This window comes from Emys orbicularis, chromosome 11 (assembly GCF_028017835.1).
Source record: "Emys orbicularis isolate rEmyOrb1 chromosome 11, rEmyOrb1.hap1, whole genome shotgun sequence".
NCBI lineage: Eukaryota > Metazoa > Chordata > Testudines > Emydidae > Emys > Emys orbicularis.
Window position 1 is genome coordinate 46,501,189 of NC_088693.1, and position 20,663 is coordinate 46,521,851.

The 20,663-nt window shown below is 41.0% G+C and overlaps 1 protein-coding gene across 1 annotated transcript in view; it reads left to right on the forward strand.

Annotated features, from left to right (window-relative positions):
• The window catches only part of ITPRID2 (ITPR interacting domain containing 2), a 58,696-nt gene extending 40,090 nt beyond the window's left edge, over positions 1-18,606 (forward strand). Inside the window, exons 11-18 of the mRNA XM_065413046.1 lie at positions 109-1,290; positions 3,867-3,944; positions 5,537-5,664; positions 6,562-6,712; positions 8,089-8,154; positions 8,976-9,389; positions 16,716-16,840; positions 17,403-18,606. Coding sequence (XP_065269118.1) covers positions 109-1,290; positions 3,867-3,944; positions 5,537-5,664; positions 6,562-6,712; positions 8,089-8,154; positions 8,976-9,389; positions 16,716-16,826 — 2,130 coding nt within the window. The 3' untranslated portion in view covers positions 16,827-16,840; positions 17,403-18,606. The remainder of the gene's footprint in view (positions 1-108; positions 1,291-3,866; positions 3,945-5,536; positions 5,665-6,561; positions 6,713-8,088; positions 8,155-8,975; positions 9,390-16,715; positions 16,841-17,402) is intronic.
• The last annotated feature ends 2,057 nt before the right edge of the window (positions 18,607-20,663 follow it).

The following is a 20,663-nucleotide window of genomic DNA, read 5'->3' on the forward strand; positions in this document are numbered from 1 at the left end:
ATGGACTTCCTCTGTTGCTTGCCTGAATTTTATTAAGGTAGAAGTTGCATTCTTAGTGTTCTCTCACTTCCTTTGGCATTTCTCCCATCTCTGCTTTGCCTTTCACAGGTTCATGGCATGGGAAGCAGCGCTGACAGCTGTGACAGTGAAACAACAGTGAAGTCGCTTGGTGAGGAGATTAAGACGCCAATAGCCAAAGAACAGACGAATTTCAATAAGTTTGAGGAAAAGGAGGAATTTCTCCTCACAGAAGTGGAAGCACCTTCTAAGAACAGAACAGGAGATGTTGAGAAAATCGTGGAATCTGATGAGAGCCAAGGTAGTAAAAGCAAGCAGACTCAGACATCAGATACGGATCAGGGGGATTTTAGTACAGAAAGTGAAGAGGTTTCCATTCAGCAGAAGGAATCTGAATTACTAGAGGAAGGCAGTGATGAGAGTGATCTGGACAAGAGCAGTGAATGTGAGTTTCCTCAGTACCAAACACACCATATTCTCAGATCAATGGCATCCGTTGAAAGCAGCAGTTCATCTTCTTCTGCTGTGGATAGGGTTAATGTTGCTTTGCAAAGAGCCCAGACGAAGATCAGCAGCACTTCTGATGCCAGAGTAGGGCGCACTTTACTCACGTCAAAAGATTTCCTCCTCTTAAAGCAGAGGCACCAGTTTGCTGGATCAGGTTATCCTCTGAGGCGGTCCCAATCCCTCCCTACTACATTACTGAATCCTGTGAGAGTTGTGTCTTCTGTAAATGTCCGGTTATCTCCAGGAAAAGAGACTTTGTGCAGTCCCCCTTCTTTCACCTACAAGTATACACCCGAAGGGGAAGAGAAACTGGTGGATGAGGACAAGAAATCAGTGACCGAGACAAATGACAGTGCGCCTACATGTAAATCCACGCTGTTCATTGCCCCTTCATCCATGAAAAAAGAAACTTCCCAGAGTGAGCTGAACAGGTCGGTGGATGAATCCAGTCACAGCAGACTACAGAGCTGCCCATTGTCCATACCAGCACACATATCTCAGTCAACATGTTCTCTCCACTCTATTCCTTCTGATTGGCAAGACAGGCCTTTGTGTGAACATATGAGAACACTGAGCAACCATAGCATCCCAAGCATCTCAGGATCTTCCTGCAGTGCACTAGCTTCTGTTTTTGGATGCCCCTACTCCCCAAGGCATGCTGGATATCCTCATCGGCCTCATGCTATTAACCCACCCTCTACTGTTGAAATGCAGTTGCGCAGAGTCCTGCATGATATCCGCAACTCTCTGCAGAATCTCTCTCAGGTAAGAGGAAACCAAATTCAGAGCTGCAGTCAAAAGGGGTTTTTTTGGTGGTTGTTGCTGTTGAAGTCAATGCAAAATGTTAATCTAGTCTTAAATGTGACCTGGATTTATCCCATGTGTGTTCTGTCAAATAAATCAAGTTGTAACATGATGACTCCAAAATGTGACATTTTGTGCAGGGTTAATTTGATGTTAATTATGATCTTCTGCATAAGATCATCTCTCCAACCCCCAAGTGGCTTTGTTTTTACTGGCTTTCCTTAATGCAATTGACACAATGATGATCGTACTTCGTGAAATTGTGAAAAAATGAACTGTGTTGTCTAACTTAGACTTGCTCAGATTTTTTTTTTACACGTTATTGTCCTCACCTTCAAGGATCTGCTTAATTCCCTCTTCTCCACTCCATGCCTTCAGTTAGCCAATGTTTTCTTTTTTACATTCTCCATCCTTTCTGCTCCACCAGCCTCAATACCCCATTAGTTCCTGTATCCCACAAACATCTCTATCTGTCCATTTGTGCCATCCCTGTACATGGAACACTGTTCCGCTCCCCAGCTGATCCACAACATGCTTCACTCTTTCCATTCAAGTCCCTGGTTAAGACCCACTTTTGCCATAATGCATACGTGAAACTAGCCAGCTTGGACATCTGATTACTCAGAAAAAATACATTAAAATGTAAAACCCACTCTTTACCAAGTTATGCCAGGCACTAGCCCTTCCTGATTAATCTCATAGTCTTATTGATATCCTTCCTTCTCCACCTTCTCTCTGGCTTGATATCCTCTTAGCTGGCTAATTTTGGCTCTGATCCTGTAGGCTGCTCTGCCTGGGCATATGGGTCTACGTGGTCAGAGCAGTTGCAAGATCAGGGTGTTGGACCCCAATCCTGTCATGTGATGTTTGTGGGTGGATTCCTATGCCCCTGTGGAGCCCCATTCATTTTGATGGGTTTGATGCGGGGCAGGACATCAACTTGCGCGCACTTGTTGCAGGTCCAGGACCTCAGTCTGTATGCTCTTGTGGTGTTTGCCACTTGTCAAAATCTAGAATTCAGTCTTGGCATAGGGCTGACTATACTGACTTTGAAACCACTGATACTGCTCAGGGCTCTAGGCACTGAAAGTGTTTTCAGACTCTGACCTCATGTCTAGATTGAGAATTTTACAGGGAAATTCCTTCCAGTGGAAGCATGTATAGACAAGGCTATGGAAACTTTACAGCCTTTTCACCATCATGTTAACTAAACTTGGTGAAGAAGAAGCCACTTGAGCCATGTCTGTAGCAGGATTCTTACTGGTGAGAACACCAGATCAGCTGATGGAAATGAGCATTGGTGGGAATAATTTTTGTAAAATATCCTAATGTAGACAGAGCCTGACACCCACACATCCCAATCCCGCACCAAGCATATTCTCAGCCAGGTCAGAGTCTCTATCCTGTTTACTATATTTCACTCCATCAGTATTATTACCGGAGATGTTTGCATGATAATTTATCTGCTTTTCTTTATTCTTTGTACAAAGTTGTCCTCTGTCATATGACAAGCAATTGCTGCAAAGATGACTGAAAAGTTCCAAACACTAGATTGCAACTTCAGGTCAGGGATAAAGAAGAACAGATAAATTCCCAGAGGGTGGGGAAGAGAGGGACTAAAACCTTATAAAGCTCATGTTTAAGCAAACCTCCTCTTACAATGTATTTCAAATTTTCTATGGCATGTTAGTTGCCCTTTGAACTCTCTCAGAATTACATTGGACAAACCAAATTTTTCTCAAATATTTCAGCTATGTGCAATTATTTTCAACTGCAACATGTGTGTACATGTAACACTTTGCAAATTCTGCCTTGCTGCACCATTCCTGGATACAGCAAAACAAAGAGAAGCGGTTTTCTGAAAAATTATGAAGGCAGGGACCTTTGGATGCAGGCAACAGGTTGACATAAAATACAAAAAGGGCAAATCTGCACAGTAAAGGTGTATGTGACCATGAGGTGAAAGTGGTGCCCTGTTTTTGTTTGTTTATACAAATCCTTTTAGCAGCCCTAGAGGTGGTGGTTGTTTGTATTCCATTTTTATGTTGTATTAGCAGGGTAGTCAGAACTACTGAAATGTCAAAGACGTTAAACAAATGGTATAGGCCCAAACATATCCTTCTTTCCTGTTTCCTCCAGCCGACATGATAACTTCTAAATGGTTATTTTTCTATCTCAAGTTTTAATTCAACGCTTTGCTGGTACTGAGCCTACAGGAAAGCATGCTTCAATGATGTCCTGTCTCCCTTCTCTTTGACGGCTGTTCTGCATGCCCCTCCTCACATCAAAACCCCCTCTCATCATAATTATATCAATTGTAGAGCACATACTGCCACCAACGCGTTATTGTTTGACTGGTGCTGCATGTTTTAGTTTCCTTATCAAACTTCGCACAGTTGACCTTCTCTTTTAGGGTTCTGTACCGCTGCCTGTCACCGTAGTGTCTGAGTGCATGAGGATTGATTTGTAAAATGGTCTTATTGGCATTTTCAATTACAGTGGTTTGTCTTTTTATTTATTTATTTATTTTATTTTAGTACCCTGCGATGAGAGGACACGATCTTGCTGTTGGCTCCTACAGTACTCACAGATCATCCATTCTACCTCTGTATGAAGTAAGGGACAGTACATTTGTTTTTATTAGTAACTAGTAATATTTCAGTAGTACCCGGAATGTGCTGTGTACTGTACAGACACAAGTCACCAGGGCCTGATGAAATACATCCTAGTATACTCAAGGAGCTGAGTGAAGAAATATCTGAGCCATTAGTGATTATCTTTAAAAATCATGGAAGATGGATGAAAGTCCAGAGGACTGGAAAAGGGCAAATATAGTGCCAATCTGTCAAAAGGGAAATAAGGACAATCCCAAGTAGTTATAGACCAGTCAGCTTAACTTCAGTACCTGGAAAGATAATCAAGCAAATAATTAATCAGTCAGTTTGCAGACACCTAGAAGATAATAAGGTGATAAGTAACAATCAGCATGGATATGTCGAGAACATATTGTGTCAAACCAACTTAATTGCTTTCTTTGACAGGGTAACAAGCCTTGTGGATAGTGAGGAAGCAATAGATGTGGTATATCTTGGCTTTAGCAAGGCTTTTGATACTGTCTTGCATGACCTTATCATAAACAAAGTAGGGAAATACAATCTAGATGGAGCTACTATAAGCTGGTTGGAAAATCATTCCCAGAGGGTAGTTATCAGTGGTTCACAATCAAGCTGGAAGGGGCTATCGAGTAGGGTCCTGTAGGGATTGGTCCTTGGTCCAGTTCTGTTCAATATCTTCATCAATGATTTAGATAATGCCATAACGTTTGTGGATAATACCGAGCTGAGGGGTTACAAATGCCTTCAAGGATAGGATTAAAATTCAAAATGATCTGGACAAACTGGAGAAATGGTCTGAAGTAAATAGGATGAAAGTCAATAAGGACAAATGCAAAGTACTCCACTTAGGAAGGAACAATCAGTTGCACACATACAAATTGGGAAATGACTGCCTAGGAAGGAGTACTGCGGAAAGGGATCTGGGGGTCATATGGATCACAAGTTAAATATAAGTCAACAGTGTGACACTGTTGCAAAAAAAGCAAACATCATTCTGGGATGTATTAGCAGGAGTGTTGTAAGCAAGACACAAGAAGTAATTCTTCCCCCCTGCACCGCTCTGATTAGGCCTCAACTGGAGTATTGTGTCCAGTTCTGGGCACCAAGTTTCAGGAAGATGTGGACAAATTGGAGAAAGTCCAGAGAAGAGCAACAAAAATTATTAAAGGTCTAGAAAACGTGACCTATGAGGGAAGATTGGAGAAGAGAAGACTGAGAGGGGACATGATAACAGTTTTCAAATAAGGCCACAATCTCACAAACACTCATGTATGTAATATTTTTAAAACGAGTAGTCTTACTCATGAGTGGAACTAACTTCATGTTGAAAGTTATTGATAGGAGTGAGTGTCTGCAGGGTCAGACACTAAAAGTTAAGCCCAAATCTCCGTAGTTTTTTAAACTGGCTGCTTTTCTGTGTCTTAACTACTTCAGCCTGTGACTCTAGTCATGTAATCTGTGAGTGGGCCTTTGTGTGAAAGTCAGTGGAGCTCTGCATGCGGGTGGAGGTCCACTTGTGTGGACCCAATTGTATGATCGGGGCCTATAAACAAAATTCTGTGTTTGACACCTTCTTGTTCATACCTTTCTAGAATACTTTCCAGGAACTACAGGTAGTGAGGCGGAGTCTAAACTTGTTTAGAACACAAATGATGGATTTGGAATTGACTATGTTACGTCAGCAAACAACAGTTTATCAGCACATGAGTGAAGAAGAAAGGTAAATGTCATTGTGTATGGTTTTCTTTTAAAAAAAGAGAGAAAATAAGCACATATCTAAACTTATTTGGTCCAACAAAAATTATTATATGATAAGGGACCTGCTCCTGTTCCCATTCAAGTTAAAGGCAATTTGCTCATTGACTTGCCATTCAGCAGTACGAGGCCTGAATTTTCTCTCACATTTTGGTTACTATCTCCCCCCAGCTGCAACGTGCAGTTTAAAAATGGCACTCATTATTTTGGCTATGTTTAACTGCCCTGACCATGGATTTCAGTAAGAGCTTCATCCAGATGATCTGGAACAGTTTTAAATATTGCTTATCTACTTCTTACATTTAAAGCAGCTCTTGACTTGCCTAATTCAAAACTAATTAAATTCACAAGCAGTTTGCCTGTTCATAATGGCCTCTTGACCCTGTGCTACCACTGCTTGTGAAGAGAGAACCAGGCAAGAGAAATAAATTTTGATCATGATGTTGTTGATTTTCTTGAAATGGATTCATTTTAAAATGTATATAAATGTCTAAACTCCATATGCTTGACTATATTGAATTTAATTTTAAACTTGTGGAACACATTCCCTGTTATGCAGAAAAGGAATGTGGCAACCAACCCCCTTCTCTTTTACAGACAGCCACTGACATAAGTTTTCTCTTTGAACATATCCCCTCCACCCTACCCCACCTCCTTAAAAAGAGATGGAGTTCACCTTTTGCTCCCTTCCCCTTCACTAATGCTCAAGTGGCAGCAGGTTTCTTGTGAAAGAGCATCATTCAGTCCTGAGGTACACCATGGATTCTGTTGTCCTTGCTGCCACGGTGCTTCATAGGATGTGATGGATTATGGCTCTTTGCTAACAGAATACTGTTGTTCTTTATAATTTACTTGCATATAGATACGAAGCTGATCAGCTCCAGAGTTTGAGAAAATCGGTCCGCATGGAGCTACAAGAGCTAGAAATGCAGTTAGAGGAACGTCTACTTGCTCTGGAGGAACAGCTTAGAACTTTACATATGTCTTCACCTTACAGACCTCAGACGCTCACAGTACGTGTTGCTCTGCAATAAGTATTCAGATATCTTAGCAGCTTGTTTACTTTAATTGCATGCTGAAGTAAGCCACAAGGTCTCCCTCACAGTGCAGAAAACACCAACTTGGAAATCAAAATAGTCTCCAACCAAAGCTTTGAATATTTTCCTTGACTAGTTGGGAAAATAATTTGTTGAATCTTGGAGATGTGTTTTTAATTTAGTGCAGAAGTGACACTTCATTGTTTTCTGTCAGGGGGTCTTTCAAATGTCAAGAGGAAGTCCAAGCTCAGGGAAAACAAACTAAAATACAGTGTTCCCCACTTTGAGGCTAAACTGTTTACACCTAGCTGTGCAGATCTTGTTCTCCCACCCTGGGATTTCACACCTCTTTTCTTCTGCCATTCTCCTCTTTCTCCTGTTTTCTTCAATCCCCACCCAAGAAATCTACCTAGACTCCCACAACCTTAACCATCATGCATCACTGCAACCCTAGGGCCTGGAGGTGTTCCCTCAGGAGCTCATCCACGCTGCTCCTTTTGCTAGCCAAAGGTCATTGTAGAGAGCTACAGGAGGTGCATATGCCTCAAATAGGTCGAATGTGCTACCTCCAGTGTTGCCCACCCAGTGAATGAAGGACTGGACATAGATCCAAATTTGTCTCTGCTTTTCATTGTCCCATCTTTCTTCAGGTTTCCTTCCCCTTCTCTGTCTCTGCTTTGCTTCCTTTTTTTGCTCCTCTTTTGCTACCACCCTACAAATTATGTATGTGCCCCTGCTAAACAATTAAGGAAGCACTAGTAACACAAACATTCCCCTAGGAAAGAAAAGAGACATACATGTGTGTATGTCAGTGGAGTAGGAGAGAAACCGTTTTATGTCTCTTCTTTTTTCCCCCCCTCTCCTTCTTCCACCACCCTCTCAACAAAGTACTGCTCTTGTGTGTCTGCTTCTGCCGCTCCATCTCAGACCATGGCACTGATGAGAATGACGTAGTCTCTGACCATTTCTCTTACCTCTCCCAGCCAATATTGTTATAGAAGTTCTGTGTGCAGGAGCAGGAGGGACACAGGCCAGATCCTCCTCTGTGGGACTCTGTCATGGAGAAATGTTTGAAGTGTAGGAAGAACAGCAAAATCTGAGATTACTGTGATCCAAAGCCAAATTTAAAGTCTTGGAGTATTATAAATATACATATATTTTAAAACCTCTCATAGAAAAAGGCCTGCTTTTAAAATGACTGAAATAGGCCCTATTTGACCAGCTTTATATGTGTCCTGATTTCCATGTTTTTACTTCTTCAGAATGTTTCCTACTACACAATATATTATTGATTAACATTTGACAGCTTAAAAAAACAAACCTCAATACACTAATTTTGCTTACTATTCCAGGGCATGTATGGCAGCAGAAGCACTGATAATCTATCATGCCTTTCTCCACTGAACGTAATGGAACCAGTAAGTAATTTTGTTTTAAACATTGTTAGAAAAGGCTTTCTTAGGAAAGGCGGGACAGGTTTAGTATTTATTAGAGGCCTGATCCTGCAAGCACTTACCCAGGTGAGTAGTCCTGTTGAAAACAGTGACACTGCTCACGTGATCAAAGAAACCCATGTACATAAGTATTTGCATGATCTAGTTTATGTTTTAGGAGAAATGTGTGGAGGGCAGGTGTTGCTTGGGACTGGTTGGCTATTGTTGGTACGTGGTGAGGTTGTTGCAGTACTTCTCAGTACTGGTCAGTTATTTGCAGTTCCAGGAGCCGTGGATAAGTACCTTTTTGTCATTAATTTATTTAGATTTAGACAAATAGAACTATAACAGACTTCATAAAAAAAGCTGGCCAGAATTTGCAGAAACATAGGCATCTTTCAGTTGCTTTACTAGGGGGAGAAACAATTCAAGACTTAGGGATAGTTTTCATCAGCTTTGACTGGGTGCATCCATTGTTACAAAAGTCCGTGGTTTGCAGCACTGCAGTCATTTTTATTTAATTTGGCTTTAAATAAAAGATTATTCCTTATGATCCTTGGTTGCAGTCACAAGGGCAAAGCATATACATATCATGGAATGACTAAGTGACTGAATACATAAGAAAAATAGGGAGAGTCCAGTCTGCACGTGACTTATATGCTTCTGCAGAACAGTGTGAATTTGCTTTGCCTATGAGGTGCACAGGCAAAGCACCACTGAGTACCATTTTTCTAGCTGTTGTCATCTTAAGTCATTATAGAAAATACAAGGGGAAATAAGATAAACTGGTTTCTTTGCACTCCTAGGTCTCTGAACTTATTCGAGAGCAGTCGTTTCTGAAGTCAGAGTTGGGACTGGGATTGGGAGAGTTTGGTTTGGAAACTCTTCCAGCAGAGGGATCAGAGTCAGTGTTCTCTCATGGAAACTCGGATTCTTCTTCAGTGTGCTCCAGTCACACAAGTAGAAAAGCTGCTGTAAATTCATCTGAGCTGACTGGAAAATCCAAGACCCAAAGCAAGAGGTTATACCGAGCATGTGTTGCCTTAACGCCCACCCCGCCGGCAAGAGCAGGCACTGAGCAGCAAGCTGAGTGCTCTGAGGAGTCTGGAGACTCCAGATCAGAGGTGGAACAAAAACCTGAAAAAGTCCCTCTTGTGCCTTCAGTTGATGACATTCACAGAAGTGTGGAGAACGAGGAGCTGCAGCAAGTCATACGGGAGGTGAGAAAAGATGGTCAGTCTACTGGGGTCCTGGATTTTTAAAATGTTGCTTAGTTGAGATTGTAGTTGTACTGCACTTAACTCTTTGATACTGAGAAGCAGGATCCTCTCCCCCTGCCCTCCCTGCAAACTTACTGGAGCCTGCAGCAGTGGACCTGCTGTCAGCCACCAATGGGTTGAACCATAATTGTTTGTTATATCTGAGCAAAACAGTTAACAGCACATAAAGGATAACTGGTTAGTACCATGGGGATGGTAGGGAAGAGCCCTCCAGCGCCTCTGCTTGGTAGCATGAAAGCATAGCAGACTTCAAACTAAAATTACACTGGAAGGTGTTTCTCTCTGAAGTTCATCTGGCAGTAAGGGCTATTTGGGGTTAATTTATTGATGAAACATTGTATCCAAAAGGTCTCAATAGTAAATTTTAAGGAGATTACTCTCCACCTCTTTCCCTGCCCCTCCCCCCAAATCATTGCTGGTTCTAGGAGTATGACTGGAGTGAGCCATGGTCAGAAGAGAAATGACTCCAGCTCTTCTGAACCACTATAGTGATCCCTATCTGTGTGTATGTATTTGGACCCGTTATCTGCTGTCTGTGAAAGAAAGGGGGGGTTGGTTGCCACATTCTTCTGCAGGTTTGGTTTTAAAATAGGACAGTGACACATTTTCTTAATTGCATGCAACTGACCATGATAATTTAAACTTCATGACACCCAAAATACCAGGGAAAAGGAAATCAAAGATTTTTCTCCCGGAAGTTCTCCTGTGAGGACTTTTCACTCTGTGCACTGAGCACAGGAATGGGAACCAGAAAGTTTTAATCCCAGCTCTGAAAATGACTCACTGGCCTTCAGCAGGTCACTTAAGGCTCAATTGTGGCTTTGCCGTGAACCCTGAGAAAGGGCAGCGTGCAGGCCAGTTTAGCTCCCTCTACCTGTGTGGAAGAAAAAGTAGCAGCCCTAGGGAGATTGCCTTCTACCACCCTCCTTCCCCTGTGTTGCCACCCACAGTGCAGATAGCCTATATAAGTAGGAATAAGGGGGGCCTCATGCTCCTTTTACCCTCCCTGCTCCCTCCCAAAGTCTAGTAGCATAGCTAGGATTGCAATGTGACCCCACTTCTCTGTCTGTTTCTCCACCTGTAAAATGGGAATATTATTTACTTGCCTGCTTCACAGTGGTGGTGTGAAGGATATTTAATATTTGCACAGTGCTTTGAAGATGTAAACCGAGCTAACAGTGCTAAGTTCTGAGTTCCCTCAGTTCTCCACAAAAGTACTGAAACTTTGTGCTCTGGTAGAAAAACTAAACAATGAAAATAAAAAATCCTTGAAGTTTTCAAACACCCAGATTTTTTCTGTGCCATTAAACTTAGATGGGTAGGAATGCTTACACTGTAAAATGGAGCACAGAATGGTAAATAATATGATACAAGTTCTTGAGAGCATGACCTCTAGTTTGAGAAGAGACTGAAGGAATTTAATCTGTTTAGATCTGGGTAACTGCCTAACTAGACAAAGAAAAGAGAGAGAAAACTGCAGTACAATGACTGGACACCAATGTTAAAACTGATTGAAGTATTAATGTTACAACAGGATACATCTAGCTTGGCTATTACGTAAAACACTTGGCAGTGTGGTCAAACAAACGGGTCCAGCTTTCAATACCCTCGCTCACCTTACACCATGGTACCTTACACCATGAGTAGCCCACTGAAGTAACTGGGACTATTTGTAAAGTGTGACCCTATGCAATGTGAGTAAGGGTTTCCCAATGTGGCTGTTAGTGAGGTACACCTGGAGTGATTGCATCATTGTTTCTGTGATCAGCACTAAGTAGACATTGGCTATCTGCCATTGCACCGGGGGGCGGGGGGTGGTTTGAGATTCCACCATTTACCCCTCTACATAGAATAGAAGTAACTGAAGTGACTGTGTGGTAAATGGTTTTGTTTGTTTGTTTTAATGGCGTCCAGTAGAGTAGCTCAAGGAAAGGTGAGAGAAGTTCCGGAAATTGCCTACTTGATTCAGGTGATATGAGCAGGTAGACCAAGACATCCCAAATTCTCCTATTCTCTGATCTGTTTCCTTTTTAATCCCTTTTGAAGAGCCTCTTGCTACTTGTGCTATTTGCTGAGGCCATTTCGTGACATGCTCAAGAGATCTTTCTCTTGCAGCCCATTTGACCATTCTACATTGGTCTTCCAAAGAAGCCCTAATGTTGCATTTGTGACATCTCTATGGTTCTTTTGGCAACAGACTGTAATGTCATATGTGGGATTACGGAGTCAAAGTATGCTGTTATTTCAGGAAATGTTCTTTTCAAATTTACTTCAGTGTGAAAGTTTCTCTTTAAACCTTTTAGGTGATAGCAAATAAAAAAAGATGTACACTCTGAAGAGAGATTCATGGCATTTGTCTGAGTTTTCTGAGGCTTCTGTACAGTCAGTGCAATAGCCTTTTAGCCCCAAAGACTGGGATTCAAATATGTTGACTTAGTTGACCTGGACTCACTCCACAGGTGATGTTTGAACACATAACTAAGTTGCCACACAGTTTAACTGTTCTATCAGCCTACTCAGGAGAGATTCAGGCCCAAAATAGGAACTGTTTTGAAGGTCAGGATTTAGGTGAATTGGCATAGGGGTGTCTGGAAGTTTTTTTTGCAGAGTCTGCAAATGCTACTGAATACTATTCATGAGAATCTTTCCATTTCATAAGCATTAAAATTACCACAAACTGAAGTGTGTCATCCTTGTGTAACTCCATTGTTAGCACTGGAATTCTTTTTTTTTGTTGGAGAAGGAAAGGAAATCTATTAGTATGCATTCTTGATATATGCCTTCACAAATCCTAAACCCCATTGCTTATTAAATAATGCCTCCCCTTCTGTATAGCCACATGATCTCATGTTGGGGAAGGAGAAAGTATGTAGTGCTTCAGAATATGCTTGGTTGGACTGTGGTGTATGGGAGCTTTGACCAATAACTATTTACTGGTTTAACAAAAAACAAAACCTTAACTGCTAGCTCTCTGAGTAAATGAACTCACTCCCACAGAAGGGAATTCAGCACTGTTAAATGTCAAAGTACTAGACACTGCTCGTTTTGTTTGATGAAAGTACAGTCTTGCCTCCATTGAAATATCACATACAGTGCTTGCTTCTTGACTCTTAGATCACAGCATTGCAAGAAGTGCAACTGGGTCCTTTATTATTCTGCATGTTGTTTAACAAAATTAAAGAAGCTGGTTTTTAGGATGATGATTATTTGACCATACCCTGGTGTGGGAGAATCTTAATGAAATTGTACTTTAATGAAGTTTATGACATCCTATAAGCACCCCTTTTGAATGAATGGAATATTAGTACATTAGCTGGCTCAAGGAATTGACTGGTTATGTGAGATGGATTCTTTCCCTTCTGTGTCTCCTGTTTAAATCCAGCTCAGTTTGGTAGTGACCAAAAACTGTTGCAACCTTTTGGCTATTCGGTAACTTGTGAGAGACCAATATGGTTACCTTAGTACACCACTACCTCGATATAATGCCCCCCGATATAACACGAATTCGGATATGACGCGGTAAAGCAGTGCTCCGGTGGATCAAAGCAAGTTCAATATAACACGGTTTCACCTATAACGCGGTAAGATTTTTTGGCTCCCGAGGACAGCGTTATATCAGGGTAGAGGTGTACATAAAATCATAGAAATGCAAGGCTAGGAGGGACCTACACTTTCCTTCATCTTTCTTTTATTCCTAATGTATTTATAGAATATCTTCTTATTGCCTTTTATGTCCTTCATAACTCATGTAACTCATTTTGTGCTATAGCCTGTCTGATTCTGTCCCTACATGCTTGCGTATTATATCATATAAAATTGCCACTACTATTGGTACTAGTGAGTAGTCTCAGTAAAGGCACCAAGAGATTAACTGGCATGGAGACTAAGCCTTTCAGTCTTTAAAGGATGTTCTTCCAGGACAGGGTTACAGGGCAGTGGGGGGAAGCTTCTATTCATATTCTACATCTTCTGCAGATAAATGGAAGACTTTAATCTGCCAGGGTTGTCAGTTTGGCACTTTTCACACCAGCAAGAAATTCATTGTTAACTGGTGGTTGCTTTTTGAGGGTGAGGGGGAATTAATACTTTATAAATGACCCACCTCCCCTGGCAGGATCCTAGGACACAGGTCCTGAATTCTAGCTGACCCAAAACAGATTTCTTTATGGATAGAAAGGGGACTATGGCTCAGACTTGAGTCAGGGATTGGGGTTAGTGTGCAGTGTAGACATACCCCTAGGGGTCTGAAAGATGAGAGGTTGATTGCTTGAAAACACTGGGATTGAAATGGCATCCCTGGCAGTCTGGAAGAAGGGCCTATGGAAGGGAGTAGGGGATAAATACAAAGGGAGTATTGGGATGCAGTGAAGGAAATAAATATTGATGGAAGCTGAAACAGGGTTCTACAGAGCCTTGAAGATGAGGACCAGGAGATTAAACTTGATGCAGAAGGCAAGAGGAAGGTGAGTGGAAGGTTAATCTTATAGCTGAGGCACTGATTAGGGACTCAGGAGATCTGGATTCAGTTCCCCACTGTGCTGCAGACTCGGGGCAAGTCTCTCCATGTCTCTGTTCCCCATCTGTAAAATGGTGACAATACTGCCCTTTCTCACAGGGTAAATATGCTAATGACTGTGAGGCACTCAGACATCAGGAAGTCGGGGAAAGTCATAAGGTGAAAGGTCAGTAATTGGGAGGGAATTTAGTTAGAGGGATGGAGAGACACCTCAGGATCAGAGACTGGAACTAAGGTAGAGGAGCTGAGAGGAGATTCAGAAGAGTAGCAGTCACTCTTTGTTAGGTGTCCATGTCTTATCAGTAAACGTCAAATGTTGTTTCTAACAAGTGCTTCTGGTTTGTTTTTATTTTTATTTCCTTCAAGGACATAATCAGGAGTAATTTAGGGAATCGCTCACATTCAGGGAAGTGTGGTGATGTGCAATCCTCAAGCACTATATTGATGAGCTTTAAGCTGGGGATCTCAGTGATTTACAAATGTTAGCAAATGTAGCCCCTGGGAGGTGGATACGTTTTATTATCCCAGTGGGGGGAGACAGGACTAGCGTGATATGCCAAGGTCACACAGGAAGCCTGTGGCAGAGTTAGGATTAGAACAGGAAAAGCCTGACTCCCAGTCCTATTCCTTACCACAAGACCATCTTTCCTCCTAGCCCGTTACCTGTGTTAATTTGTGCAGGCTTTATCAGTTTATTTTAGAAATCAGCCTTTATTTTTATTTACGCTATTAGAGAGAGGGCACAGAATGTATATTTTGGAATGGACTCTGGGACCCATATTACTATAGAAGAAAAATGGCTAGAAGTGCAGTGTGTCCTATTCTGACAGCTGTAACTGCCATGTGGTCAAGGGAACCTCAGTGTTAGTAGCACACTGGCCCTAGACAGCCATTTACCTACTGTGCCTTCCCCCACCAAGTTTAACATGGTGTGCATCTGATTACCTGAAGGAAGAGAGACTCTAAAACCAGACGGGTGCCTATCAGATTAACAGCTGCCCCAAATTCTGGTGTGTGTGTGTGCGTGCACATATCTCTGTGAGGTTTGTGGTTATTAGTGACACTGCCCTGTGAAGGTTTTACTGATCGATGAGTAGAGTTTTTCTGTCTTACCAGTTAACAATGCACAAAAGTCAGCAAACTGTCCCGATGAAAAACTATTCCTGAATAATATTTTTAGGGCCTGCATTTCTGCTTGGCATGGCTTGGTAATAAAGTTATGCGCTTTTGCCACAAACTGTTCAAGGCTTGAATTATTTGCCAAGAAGAACAAGAGATAAGTAATCTTGGGGTAGCCTTGCTGACTTGGTCACTTAATCTCCCTGGCATGCAAGGAAAAAGGACACTGTATTCCTTGAGAGAGAAGAAGAATTTTGAGACGGTAATAGTGAGTTTTACCTTGAAAGGGTTAGACAAACATCACAACACCCCTGGCAGGTTGGCTTAAGCAAATGTTGCCCCCACTTAAGTGATGGGGGATCATGGAGAGATTCTGAAACTAGCCCACGACACATAAGAAATTATTGGCAAAGTCAGGATTAGGGATTTTCCAGGCTTCTAATTCATATTCATGAAAACGAAGCCACACAAACTCTACCACATTGAAAAGAATATTTATCAACCTACAATATGAACAGGTTTTTTTAAGTCTAGGATTTACTAATCATGCCAGGAAGTGGTGTGGTTTTGCGTTTTAAAAAAAATAAGAAATAACTCCTTTTTATTCTGACTGAGATGGACTATATTGGTAATGTTACTGACAGGTGATATCCTTTGATTTCTAATAGCCTTCATTCCTCTACCTGGATTTGATGGTCCTCTCCTATTTTATACTCATGACACACATCAAACCTGTTAAGTGTAACAAAGGCGAAGAGCATCTAAATCTGCCTTGGCTCGTGAAGTTCTCCCAGACTTGCTAGTAGCTCATCATTTCTTTTTCTTCATGTCAGATCAGTGCAATACACTGCTGTAGTGCCACCTTGTCTCCTGCTTTTTCTTTACTGAAGCCTGTAGCGATCTGTTCATTCTCTGCTCCTCCCCATCTCCAACTAGGATCTTACTCGAATTAACTCACCTTTAATTTTTTATATGTAAGCCTAATTAACATATTTTAATAGAAATTATGTGAAATAGCCTTTGCCAGCATAAGTAGTATTCCAATGGCAAACTGGTAACGTGAGTGGGCAGGTGTTTTTCTGCTAAAAATAAACCTTCATGAATATTGTAAATTTGTTTCCTTGATTTGTATTAAATTGTGGTCCTATCCAAAATCCCACCCATCATTTAGATGAACTGTTTAATGAATTGGAGTGGGGATCGGGGATAGAGGTGTCTTTAGGTCCTGCGGACCTTCTCCAGAGATCTATTCACACTGTAAAGGTTGCTCCATTTAGGGTGTTTTCAGTGCATATTTGCTAAAATTCTGTTCTCACAATTGTAGGTGGTCAGCATTTTATCAGTTTTTAACCTAAAACTGGTAACCTTAGATATAAACAAATATAAATATAAACAGTCTGGAAAGCTACTTAGTTTACAACACCATGATTTTTCAGAGTCTTTAAATTCAGATAGTCTTAATTTGCAATAGAGACTCTTTTCCATCTGTATTTTTTAAAACATTCATTGCTACTATGACTCCTAGGACATGCAGCTAATATCTAATATGTCTACTGTACTGTGCAATTTTACCCTCTGCAGAGTTGTGTATAACTTAATGACCTTATAACTCCATTTAATCTTCTTTTTAGATCAAAGAATCTATTGTTGGTGAAATCAGACGGGAAATAGTAAGTGGATTGTTAGCAGCTGTATCATCCCCAAGTAGATCTGCTAATGCAAAGCAAGATACGCAGCCATGAAACAGGTACTACAGGTAATTATTATGAATTTTGCTGGATTGATTAATTTAACTGACTGAAACGGAACAACTGGCTGCAGAAGAATTTTTCATTATATAGAATATTTGTATTTGAAAGAGTTAGATTCACTTTTAAGGATTCTTGCACAGTTAAAATATAAAAGCCTTTTATACAGCCACAAGAAAGTCAAGTCTTACATTGCTCTTCTCCCCTGAAACCTAAACTACATCAGCTCAGTTGAAGTTTAATTAAAATTAATGAAAGATGTATGCCTTAATCTGTTAGATGGCTTTGAAAACTCCAGCCATCTGACAGTGATGGCCCTTAAACCTGCCAATTTTACTTAATATGTAACATCCTTACTTCAGGGTCTACAGTGCTCCCCTATGCAGCTGTGTTTTCACTGTAGAGCATATCTTGGCTACTTCAAATATCAAGGCTATCTAAATAAAAATACATGTTTAGTTATCTAAGCAACTGGCAAGTTTTAAAGGGACAACCCTGTGTCACGCTCCTTCATGAATCTAGTCTTGCTCTTAAATGGTAGATGTTTCATTGCCTTTTCTTTCTCCAAAGGGTAGGCATGTGGACCAGCAAAGCTGTGGAATTCTGCTCTTGGATGACGAACACTGGTGACGGCATCAAATTATGTACTTGGGCTTCACTACAGCTGCTGAGATAAGCTACTGGATACAATGCTTAGTTCTATGATACATTCCTTATTATTTCTTCTTGAGTCCATATATAATGATTTAGACACTTTGCTTAGTTTACTACTTTCCATAAACCATCCAGAAAAGTATGGCCCTTTGAAAGACCTAATATTTATTTGTATGTCCCTATTGTTAATTTGTGTGTAGTTTATTTCTTTGTGGAGAGGTGTGTCATGAAACTTGATCTAACCAATTTATAAATAACATACATATTCAGCCTAGCTTTTTTTAATAAAAAACACTGACCTCTATGAGGTATTTACTGTGCAATAACTGATTCACTTTGAGAGCTTGAAACAACCAATAATTGTTTCCACTGCTGTTACTTAGTGCCACTTCAAAAGAAAAAAAAATTCTGTTGTAAAAATTTCTATGAACTCTTGGGGAGGTTACTATTAGCAGAGTGGTAGAATGATATGAGGTTACCTAAAACTACTTAAAGTTCTTACACTGAAAGCTTTATCTTTGTGCAGAAGATAACTTTAATTTTATTTTGCTTCCTTACTAGTCCTCTCACTCCTTGGAAATGTGCCTTATGTTAAACACTGTCTAGGTATATGTGTTGACTACTTCTCGGATATATCAAGAGAAGTTCTTTTCTGTCTTTTATTAAGCAAAATACAATAAAAAGACTGCTCTTGGAAAAGTAATGGGGATGTGTAACTTGGAGTGGGTGGGTGACCTTGGTTGTATTATGGGGAGATTAAAGTAAATTAACCCCCCCACCACCACCCCTCACTGGTTGTATTGTAGCTTAGGCCAATGCAAATGTATTTGTTCCAATGGATAAAATTGGAAGTAAATGGGGTTCATATATGGGGTTTTTGTGTGTGTGTGGTCAGACAGAAATTTAGTGGGTGTGTAACACAATGTCTGAATGTTGCTGGGATTCTCCTTTGTGCCTTTGTCATTTCCAGATATTAAAAATGTTTATATTGTGTCAAAGTCTCAATCAAAGAATACTTAAGGTATAACAATATTCTATAAAAAGGCTTATCTGAAAGATTTATAAATGTGTTTGGAAGACACACCTAAGGGCTGATTTCTAAAAACAGGAATATTAAACCAATAAAGTATTTATTTTGCCTACATACAGTCTTTGCCAGTGTTTTTTTACATTGATGCAATCGGGTATATTTTTTCATGTCATTTTGTGCATTCTACTTTTTTGCTTAAAAATATCAATTTTACATCAAATGACAGTCCTCCTTAGAAAATGAGGACATGTGGACCAGAAGAGTAGCATAACAATAGATAACTTAAGTCTGGGGGCTGCAGAAGGCCTCATATGCTGAATTTACCGGACACTTAAGAAATGCGTGAGGTAAATCTACGGGCACCAAGAACAAGATTTTAAAAGAAGTTCCTCACCCTGCAGTTCCCATTTGCTCTCAATGGAAACTGCTGGGGGCTAAGCTCTTTTGAAATTTGGCCCCACTTATGGATGCAGAGCATTCTTGAAAAGCCACCCTAGATGTTACATGTTGAACTATAAATGGGATTGCATAAATGCTGCTGGAGGGAGTTAGCGTAAGGATATAACTTGCAGTAAGGGGGCTCTGCTTTAATTCATAACCTGTATGCCCAAATACTCTATTTACATTTCAAAACTCCACCCCAAAGAACATCCAGCCAGAGCTTTGTGCACCCTTGATGTCAGTTTAAAAACACAAGAAAGTAAATTTACCCAAGCAATCGGAATAGAAGTGGACCACCTTCTTCCCCTTCCTTGCATCACTCCAACTACATCTGACTATTCAGTAGACCCAATATAAATTACAATTCCCACATCACACTCTTCCCCCAAACCAAATTCCCACCCCCAGCTGCATCAATCTCTTTCCAATGCTGCTTAAATGGCATGTCAACAAGTTTGAGCTATTTCAGACCAGGGTAGAGGAGAGTGCTCCAAAGGAAAGGGGCTCTCAGAACATTCTGCCAGCAGCCCCCTCGCTTGGTAGGACAGTGTGATCTCTGCTGTGGGAGCAGGTCAGGGAGAGAGTGCTGGTCCTTCAGCTAGGAAGAACCCAGACTACTTAAGGTTTGTAGGTCAGAACCTATACGAACGTGGGATCTCACGCGTACAGAATGTGCTGTTTAATATTTGCTGGAAGAAAGTACCAATTTTTCATTCTGTTGACAGAAGCCAGATTAGTGAGGTTCTGGTGCAATTTAAAATAGATATACTATACTAAACTACACAAAAACTAACAGACAAGTAAACTGCTCAGCTGCCTATAATCCTGATGGTACTGCCTTGAGTGCAGGAGACTGGACTAGAAGACCTCTTGAGGTCCCTTCCAGTCCTATGTTCCAAAAAAAACTAGATCAATTCATGGAGGATAGGTCCATCAATGGCTATTAGCCAGGATGGGCAAGGATGGTGTCCCTGGCCTCTGTTTGCCAGAAGCTGGGAATGGACAACAGGGGATGGAACACTTGATGATTACCTGTTCTGTTCATTCCCTTTGGGGCACCTGGCATTGGCCACTGTCGGAAGACAGGATACTGGGCTAGATGGACCTTTGGTCTGACTCAGTATGGCCATTCTTATGTTCTTATGATTCTATGAACTTCACCCTCTGTTAGGGCTATTGATCATTTAATGTTTTCCAGTTCAATGGCGTTTTTTAATATTCATAAAACTCACCACTGCTGTCATGCAAATTAATCCTAACTTGTGTATCAACTACTTCTCTGTAGTCAGCAGAGAAATAAAACCAAGGGCTGATTTTTGCAAAACCACCTTAGGGATTTGGATGGGAACTGGGCAGCTGAATTTCTAAGGTGACTGCAAATCTTGGCCAAGAACTTTAGAGCACAGCAACTGCTACAGACTGGCGAGTGCTAGTGAAAAGACTATCTTAAGGCATAGCCATGATAGGTTAGGGCCCCAGCTTCTGGAGTCACCGAGTTACATCAGAATTTTGTCTTCCATTTTAATAAAGTATGTTTCTAGCCCTCTTGGTTGCAAAAGCTTTAAGACGTGACCAGAGATCAATTGATGCAATGATGTATGTCTGAGTATTCAAACAGCCGGAAACAATAGCTCAAAAAGATGTGAACTGTCCTGGGTCTGTCTTCTCTGGGATGTTTACACCAAGACCCAGTGCTTCGGGGAGTA